The sequence below is a fragment of the Pseudochaenichthys georgianus genome, chromosome 18 (assembly GCF_902827115.2).
Source record: "Pseudochaenichthys georgianus chromosome 18, fPseGeo1.2, whole genome shotgun sequence".
NCBI classification, from domain to species: domain Eukaryota; kingdom Metazoa; phylum Chordata; class Actinopteri; order Perciformes; family Channichthyidae; genus Pseudochaenichthys; species Pseudochaenichthys georgianus.
This window is the reverse complement of record NC_047520.1, coordinates 16904541-16914588: the sequence shown is the minus strand read 5'-3', so window position 1 is coordinate 16914588 and position 10048 is coordinate 16904541. Positions and strand designations below refer to the sequence as shown.

The window sequence follows — 10048 nt, the reverse complement described above, 5'->3', positions numbered from 1 at the left end:
CTATTTAGTCTAAATTATGTTCCCCTTAATGTCCCCTAAAGTAGAAATGTGAGGATTTATCAGGACCAAAACGCAGAATTAGGAGAAGGGGTACAAAATATAACAAAATGCGAGCTTTATTTAACAAAAATCCGATTAAAAAGAAAAACAAGAAACAACTAAACATAAGCAAATCGGGGAGCACGAGAAACGGGAACAAACTTACAAACAGGAGCATGCAGATAATATGGAGAAGAAAGACGACGACCGAACAGGGAGCAAAAGGGAAGACAAGACTAAATACACAGAAGGGTAATCACAGGACAAGACACAGCTAGGCAGGGGAGGCAGAAACATAAGGGCAATCAGAGACAATCAGACACAGGAGGAGGGCAAACACAGGAAGGAAGACCAGACACAGGGAGAACAGAATTTCACAATACAACCGGAAACTTCTGGCAAAAAGGCAACCAACTGCATATTTCATATTGTTAAAACCACAACAAGGTTTAAGTTGAATGGAAACCGTGTGTGTGTGATAAGGTAGGTGGTAGGTGTCAGGTTACAGGGAATTTGTACTTATACTTTATGTTTAGACATGTTCATGACGAAACAGGTTAGGTTTTAAACTCACTGCCACTTGTCTTATTTACTATGGGGGTGAAACTGAGCTGCAGGTTTAACATCATCGTATATGGTAAAAATGACACCCACCAGCTTAATTTGTACGAAGGATTACATGTTGTTAGGTTAGAAATTCAGACGTCTGCATCGCACATGAACCTATATGCAGAATTTTACAGATAACTTTATGGATAGTTTAACACCTGGAGACTTGGTTAAAGTTCATACATGCACTCATCAGTAAAAAGGAGAAGCTGAGAGGTATGTGGTTAAAACCATATTTCACTGAGCCATATCCCAAATACAAACATAAGGAAAATCATCAAATCAGATGTTATACATTTATTTTGATACTCAACAGATACATTTATTTTACAGTCAGTAAGATTAAAACAGAATCATACCAACACCAATGGAGCACGTTGTTGAAGTGTAGACTTCTGAGGTTTTCTCTAAAAACAAAGCTACAGTCTAGTTTGTGAACTACAGGTAGTGGAATTGCCGTCCATTTATATACGTATATTTTGTAGCCTGTAAGTCAACATTCAGTATCCTCAAAAAACAGAATGAATGCTACTTCATTCCTCACCATCCTTCTGACAGGATGGACAAGAACATCAAAAAAATTAAATCACTCAAAGAAGTCCCAAAGAAACATAGGATGATATATTTCACTTTCTGCTCCCCCAACATGTTATAGCAAATACATGGTAATACAAAAGAATAAAACCTTCTAAAATCTAAATGTGAAAATAAAAATAAACTATAGTAAAAAAAAATATATATAGAAGTGTGTCAGTTTCAGGTACTTACTGGCAATATCGATGCATCAATAGCTAACAAAAAGTATTCATTTGAGATGCAGCTAATTCAGTGGTTTAACATTTTCAATTTCCTAATGTTTGTATTTATCATTATGCCTTGTGTATAATCATTTGTAAAGTAACTAGACTGAAGCCATACAAAAATAATGTTACAAATATAGGTAGTATAGTTCATCATAATAATGTTTTCAAAAAGTGATTTAAAAAAAGAAATGGAGGGGAAGTTCCCAAAATTGAACTACAGTATCTTATGATCTACATACTGTTACTGTCAGCCTTTGGAAAATAGTTACTATGAACAATGCACACGCAAAGCCTTGCAGGCGTATTCAGATTGGAAACTATACAGTAACAGTTAAAAACTATTACATCAGAGTTGCTTGTACTTTTATTCTCTGACTCCTTACAAGACTCAAGTATTTCTTCACTTCAAGTCGCTGGGTTGAGACTCTTGTACGGGGACAGACAGAGGCTCCTCAGGGCTTGTGGATGTAAAGCTGGTGCTGATGTCTTCTCTAAGGAACATTTCCTTCAACGGGGTCTCTGAATTCCACCTTTGGGTCTTGGCAAATTTGTAAACACATCCGAAGAGATCAGGATATATCTCCATCACATCAATTTGAGCTGCATCAACCTGACTGCAAACAAAAAAAGGAACGATTTTACCTCAAAGTTATGAGGTGAGAGAAGAGGCAGACTGTGTACATCATTGCTGTTTGGTTGTTCTATCATAGTTGACCTACAATGCTTCACTTCTGTTAATTTGCTAGATGCCTAGAAGGGTTTTTATTATGCTGTTTACATTCGTCCGGAAAAGTGCAGAGAATGTGTGAAAGACAACTTTTGCCATACTATTTAACAAAACATTTAGCTAGCTTACATTTTCTTGAACTCCTAATGTTAGCTTTAGCCTAGTTTTTCGAATTATCTTCATTGGCATATTGCTACAGTACAGTCTACAGGCTTTCATGTGTTATGTGTAACTCACACACAAACATTTTGTCTTTCAGTCTATGCATTGAAAGATCTCAACACGTTTGTTAAGACTCTGAACACTAACTCAGGTGGGGATCAAACTATAAGTGATTCCAAGCCAGCATAAATTATTTATAGGTGAACCGGTGTAAAAGTGTGTGTCCAGGATATCAGGTCAGAGAGCAGTAATTTGTAACGGACTTTAGTGATAGTCCAACCCAATCTCACGGCATTTCGTGTTATAGTCACAACATTTAATCTATTGATTCGTGTTCACCAACAAGATTTCCCCCTTTTTTTCGTGTCACACAGAACGATTTTAAAAGCAATGTATTTCTACTGGTAGTATGTTTCGCCTGCAACACGTCTTTTTGTCCATTCGGGTCTTGGAAGACTGGAAGCTGTGGGGTTCATAAAAACATGTTCTTACTCAATATCAAGCCACCATTATTGTTTTTATTTTAAAATCGTATAATGTCGGACTTTTTGTGTCGTCTGTGAGGAAAAGAAATGGAGCTCAGAGCCTCAAAATACTGAAATCTGTATTTTTTTTCCTTCTAATTTGTTATTCTTTTCTAAATAACACACTGTTATTTACTCACCAATAATACACAATTATCCTTGTTTTTATTTATTTGTTTAATTCCATAATCTCTGGCTTTTTTGGCATCTGTCAGGAACTGCATTTCAAAATAAAAAAAACAGACGTAGGCATTTCGAGCAATTACCCAAGATCCTCAGCTAAGGTTTAAGCTCGCTGATTGGATGTTATAGGGATATGGTGTTAATGCCATACAGTATCAAATCCGATTTTTTTTTTTTTTTTAAAGAAAATACTTTATTCCGAGTGTTCTTGCTTTTCTCTTTGAAAGTCATCACATAACGGCATTATAATACACGGTTCGGCTGCATTACATATTACAGATCTGCCGTAGTTCTTTATTTATAGAGCCCTGATGAGAAGACCTTTGGAAAAACTGGAAGAAATGCCGCCAAAACTGAATACTTGACGTGGATCATAAATATATCAACAATTAAACAACATCTTCAATTTCTCTTCACACAATACGTCTCCTTGCAGTATCAACACTAATTCGGCTGACTTTTACATTTGATCTAATTCGTAGATAGGTTATATTTACACCATAACGGTGCACAGCTGATATAAAAGGACTTGTCGTTTTTAAAGATATTACTGATTTTCTTTGAATATAAGAATGTAAATACCGAGTCTGAAATAATATAGCAATATGCTGTAAAATTATGTGAAAGCATGAATAAAACTACACATCTTCAGATGTTGTACATACATAAGTGTCCTACACTAATAATACAAAGTTATTATGGCTGTGTGTACCTTGTGTGCACCGCCTAGTGGTTAAAGCACGTTATTGAATTATTGTTTTTATGTGTTATATTTGAGGAAAAAAATATTAAGAGTACATACTTTCATAGGGGGAAAGTAGAAGGTCTGTGATAGAAATATAGAATATAAAAAATCAAGAAGATACTGTAGTGATCTCTACAAAAAAACTGTTTAGTGCAGGATGTACAAATATATTAATAGGAGGAGGTGCAAAACAGAAAAACGAATGAACCTTTATTTAAACATTACATAATACTTTAGATTAAGGTTTTCTTTTAAAATAGAAAAAAATGTTGGGGGTATCTATCTACAGATCAATATTAAGCCTGACAAAGTACTTAACGTCTAATAACACTTAACACTTATTTTAACTGATATTATACATATGGATTATACTCTTATGTATGTAGATAGAATAAGAAATGTGCAGAATATGACAGTTTAATGGTGGAGGTACACACATATTGATAGATGTCTTGTAATGCACTGTTGAGGAACCTGTGACCCAAGTTTTTCATTCATTGCATAACTACACCATAGTTGTGTATGATATGTCAATAAACCTTTGAAAATCTTGAAATCTTGAAAGGGATGTGCAAAATAGCCATAATATATAGTCTTTAATTAACTATTAGTAGAGAATAATGAGTAATGAATATACTATATTACTCGTTTCTATTCATGTCAATTGCAGATAGATGTTTAGTCTTCTCAAGCACCAACTATCAAATATCTCTCCTGATTGTTGGCACTTGACAATCACCTTCCCTGAATTTTACTCAGGTGTAACTAAAGTCTGATTTAAGGGTTGTTTATATTTCACATCATTAATCAGAATCTGCAAAGTAACTAAAATAAATGTAGTGGAGTAAAAATACCAGGTTAACCTCTGAATTGTCGTGGAGTAGAATTACAAAGTAACAATGAGCCGTCATGTGGGTATATATTAATGCTGCGCATTATGGACACAAGCGATTTTCACCCATTTATTAATTATATGTTTTACATTTGATAACACCAATGTGTTTAATACTGGCAACTTCTAATTGTGGGGAAAACGTTCAGTATAGATGTCCCATAGAACATTTTGCGAAACACAATAGCCAGCATGTGTAGTTCTGGGGGGGCGTTCGATTCCAGTTTTGGATAGTCTGGCGTGGTTTCGTTCCATTTCAAACAGCTGTTTTACGCTCGGCGTAACCTTGGCGCACTGCCACTCCAACATCCAATCCCAGATCTTGAAGATTAATCACGGGGACAGTAGTCCTAAACGATAGCTGGGGATTATGGGTAGTGTAGTGTCTTCGGCCATCCTAAACTCAGAAATGTTTTTCGGATTTGATATGGCATTAACACCATATCCCTACATGCATTGCGGCTAAAACATCCAATCAGTGAGCTTAAAGCATAGCTGAGGATCTTGGGTAATCAGTTCAGTGCCTGTGTATCGCAATGTTGCTCGAAATGTCCCTTATAGGCCTACGTCTGTTTCCGGTTATTTTTATTTGGAAATTCAGTTCCTGACAGACGCCAAAAAAGCCAGAGATTATGGAATTAAACAAATAAATAAAAACAAAGATAATTTTTGTGTTATTGGTGAGTAAATAACAGTGTGTTATTTTGAAAAAAATAACAAATTAGAAGGAAAAAAAGATTTTTAAAAAATACAGATTTCAGTATTTTGAGGCTCTGAGCTCCATTTATTTTCCTCACAGACGACAAAAAAAGTCAGACATTATACGATTTAAAATAAAAACAATAATCGTGGCTTGATATTGAGTAAGAACATGTTTTTATGAACCCCACAGCTTCCGGTCTTCCAAATGCCGTGAGATTGGGTTGGATAGTCGTGATACGATGCAGAACATCTACTTGATCTATCATTTCAGTAGGTGAAAAGTTGTATCTAAAATGCTGAATCATAACTTTGTCTTAGTATTAAATAGTAGGGTTCTTTCTGGAAAAATATAGTATGAGGGCAATACTGTGGTGCCGATCTTACAATTTATATCACTTCTCGCAAGAACATGACGCCCGTATACAAGATGGCGCCGTGGATGTAAAAAACAAGGCAACGTCAGAGCTTCGTAAAAACAAAGCTGTCTATGCTGTCTGACGGTCTATTTGACATGACTTTCACATTTTTTGAGTAATTATACAGTACAGAAATATTGTTCTCTGGCATCACTTTAACATTTTACGGGGGAAATCTGCATTTTGGTATAACAGCTTTAGACAAAACCCTGAATAGTATGTTATCCTTGTTTGTTTGAATAATCATTTCTAATTTAGTGTGACTTTACGTACTAGTGCTCCTGGAGGTTTCGTATGCAGCGCAGTAATCCCAACGTGTTCTCAGGGTAGCATTTCTTCTTGCCATCCATCTTCTGCAGCAACTCTGGTGGAAACTGTGATCAAAACAAATGTTAAGTTATAAGTGTACTTTGTAAAAAGTTGTGGTAAGGATACATTTTTTGTTTCAAAAAGAGAATAAAACTTATGTTGCAGTCACCTTATCTTTCCACTGTTTGAAAGATCCATCACCAGCGCATTTCTCCAGTGAAGAAATTAATTCCTGGTCAGCATTTCGACAGTTTTCTGCTTCCTTCCTGTTTCCCATTTTTCTCAAGTATTCTATTCTCCTGAAAAATGAAAATGTTTTTTAGACTATTTAGAAAATATTTTTACTATTTATAGAAAGGTTGAACATCAACAGCATATTAATTTAATGAATCATAACCAATTGGCTACGTTTAAAATGGTTGTACCTGTCAGGGGTCCAGAAGAAGGGGTGCCTCAAGCATTCTTCCACTTTAGGTCTGTTCTTTGGTTCTGCATCAATCATCCACTCAATAAGGTCTTTTGCCAAGACGTCTTGAACATGCTCCAAAGTGTAGAGCCCTTTAACAATGTTGTTCTCACATTCATAGAATTTGTCTCCAAAAGGATGGTGCCCTCCAGAGAGGATATAATAAATCACCATCCCTGTTACCTTTAGAATTAAAAGAACATTTAATCAATCAAAAATGTTAAAGTCAATTAAGTTTGTGTAACAGAATAACTGACCTGTATATCACAGTTTGGCTTGTATGGTATCTTAGTGTCGTCTTCTTCTGATAAAGTCTCCTTGGCCATCCAACATCTTGTCCCTGCTCTGGAAGTGCAATAAGATGTTTGGTCTTTGGGTAACCGTCTACTGATGCCAAAATCAGCTAATCGTGCCCTCCTCTTCACATCTGCAGGAAAAATCCAGACCACAAACTCAGGAAAAAAACGTACATCTTTTCTACTTTCTTAAAGTTAGTTTAATAATTTTAGTATATTGTGGACTTATCTTACCGATCAGAACATTCTGTGGTTTGAGGTCCCGGTGGAGAATGGGAGGATCTTGACAGTGAAGCACCCTTAAACTTTGGAGAACTTGATAGACAAGTTTCTTTCTCAAGTGACTATCATCCTGAGTTTTTATGTATTCTTCCAAGGTGTATTCACACAGTTGAAGACCAAGATATCCAAAGTTGTCATCCTCCGATTGGTCAATGTATCTCACAATGGATGGATGGTCAAGCTCTGGAAGCCGTAGAAATCCTTCCTCATGCTTCAGCAACTGATAGTTGCATTTGTACATTTTCTTAATAGCAACTTCAGTGCCATCATCTCTCAGCCCCAAGAAGACTTGGGTACCGTCACTCCCTTTTGCTATGCGGAATTCTTCTTTATTTACATAAATCATGCTCCCAATTCTGGTCACTTCTTCATCAGTACTACCAAGCTTCTCTAACTTTTCTCTCCACCTCACGCTGCTTTGTTCCCATCTGCGTGGCATTGATTTAGTAGTTTGGACATGGAATGGCTTCACATTTGAAGCAGTCTCCTCAACAGGGCCGACTGTTGGATTAGATGAAGCAGTGCAAACTTCCTCATTTGGTTCTTCTTGCTTTTCTGACTGTTCCTTGTTTTTGTTTTTCTTCTTCTTTTTCTTCTTCTTTTTGGATTCAGGTAAGACTGTGGAGTCCTCAGAGTCCATGCTTGGCTTGCTGAGATGATCGTTCAGTTGCTTAAGCACTTCTTTCAGCTTCTCATTTGTATTAATTTCTGCAGACATCAGTATGTCCCCCGGCACTGAAGTTATCCCCACTGATGCAAAGATGCTGGTTGCATGTTTAACTGAATGTAAGTTTGCGAATGTGCCGTATATGAGAAGTCTTATGTCCAAGGTGTTTCGGCTCTCTACAAAAGGAGCGATTGTCTTGCATATCTTCTCAACAAAGTTCTGATCCCAGCTATTTCTGCCTTTTGTCTTCTGTGTTATCAAATATAGAGTGGACAAAACAGCTTCCCATATATCAGGTCTCTCTTTTGAGCTAAGCTGGTTCAGTAGTTGGGAAATTATACCCAAAGCTTGCTCATTTGGTATATCTTCAAGAGTGCAAAAAAGTGCATGCAAAGTGATAATTGACATTACAACATAGTCCTGGGGAATGTTTGGAAAGCGACTGACGGCACCTGCAATGTAGGGGTCAAGATTTCCAGTGTCCTTCAGCCATTTGATACTTAGATGCTTGTATTTTTCTGCATGTAGCCCTTTTGCACTAAAAAGTCTTTCAATCATTGTCAGATGGGTCCGAGGATCATCCAACAGCATGTGACTGTCAAACGTTTTGAACACTTCTTCAGGAGTTTTTTCTTGCACAGCAATTCTCATATCTAGGAAATATCTGATTTTGGAGCACAATTTATCTCCCCTCGATGCAAGGTCATGAGTCATCTGAGATATTTTTTCATTGTGTAATTTATATTGAGCACCAAGTAACAATGTTACCATTGCTCCAGCTGAAAGGAGAAGTCTGAAGACATCGTCCCTGTCATGGATGGCAGCAGCTTGCAGAGGGGTATACATTGGATTCGTTCCATTTGGATGAGCTTTGGCTTCAAGCAGTTTCTCTATGAAAATAGCTGGTGCTTTGGATAGTGATACATAATGCAGAGGTGTAAAGCCGTTAGCGGAAGCCTTGTTTGGGTCAGCACCCCGATGCAAAAGGAATGTCAAAATATCCGCTTTCTGATTTACAACAGCAGCTATCAGTGGAGTTATATAGTCATTATCTTCTTTGCATGGGTAAAGTTCATTAATGATGGTGTCCTTTACTAATTCTTTGAGCTTCTTGAAGTTGTTGTTAATAATACTCTTTATTATAAGATGTGTTTCAGTTGGGGGAGGTAACAGTTGTAGCTGTGTAATGATATTCATTTCTTGGTTTCAAGGTACCTGTGACAAATAAAGAGAAAACTATGATGTTACTGTTCCAATATTTGGTGCCACTTTAAAGTGTTGACAAGCAGCCAAAATCTATTACTTTTACAATTTTAGCGTGTGATTATAAAATGCTTTCAAAACAATATTCCATTTACCAAGACTACATTTAGGGAGATACAGATCCTTTAACCTGAGCGAACTCAGTCAGAAGCCGTCTACATGACTACATACAGCACTGTACAAATAAAGATGCCATACTGTAACACTTGAGAGGAGTGAGTGCCACACCTTCTGCCTCGCTAACCATTCTAGACTCTGAACTTCTGGAAACCAGAATTAAACTTTAAATAAGCATTGCTGTGAAAATCCTTTTATAGCTTTGGGTCATAGGAACAAGGATGAAATATCGTGTTACTAAATAAACATTCATTATAAATCACATAACATAACCATAAGAATGGATCATGAACAGGAGAAAGGCAACACGAGTGTGCTCTTCTTAGGAGACCACACGGATTATTCTAAAGTACAATTCTAAAGCTAAAACAGTATTAGAGGATTGAAGAGAGATTAACTTACGATATCAGCGTGGGGTGTCTGCAGCAGTATGAGTTATATCAAAACTTAACATGCTGTGCTTTTTCTTTCTTATCTGACTCTTGCACACTTCCTCTCTGCCTCTCTCTGTCTGTAGGGACTTGCTGGGCGTGAATGGTGGGGGTTTCCAACAGTCTCTACCGCTCCCTCTATGTCTCTTTAGAAAGATCCGACAGTTTGAGGCAGGAAATAGAAACTAAAGTTTTTTAAAGTAGGGTTTGCACGTTTACAATACAGAGGTTCTCAAAGCATTTGCATTTTTTTTGCTATACTTACATACTACCATTATCATAGAAAGCACAGCAGCAACTTTTATAATATATTTAAATAAATAAAGGCACAAGAAATAGCATTTCAATCTTAACACTATAGCCGCCAGAGGTCACTGTATACCTATATCCGCCAACGGGTAAAGTTTACCCGCTA

The 10048-nt window shown here is 36.8% G+C and overlaps 1 protein-coding gene across 1 annotated transcript; it reads right to left on the bottom strand.

Annotated features, from left to right (window-relative positions):
* Nucleotides 1-930: 930 nt before the first annotated feature.
* On the bottom strand, nucleotides 931-9720 carry LOC117463824 (uncharacterized). The gene is made up of 7 exons (XM_034106291.1): nucleotides 9605-9720; nucleotides 7108-9037; nucleotides 6835-7004; nucleotides 6537-6760; nucleotides 6281-6410; nucleotides 6076-6176; nucleotides 931-2065 (listed from the first exon to the last, which is right to left on the bottom strand). Exons 2-7 carry the CDS (start codon nucleotides 9017-9019, stop codon nucleotides 1852-1854), a joined length of 2751 nt encoding a protein of 916 aa, XP_033962182.1. The 5' UTR covers nucleotides 9020-9037; nucleotides 9605-9720; the 3' UTR covers nucleotides 931-1851.
* Between the last annotated feature and the right edge of the window lie 328 nt (nucleotides 9721-10048).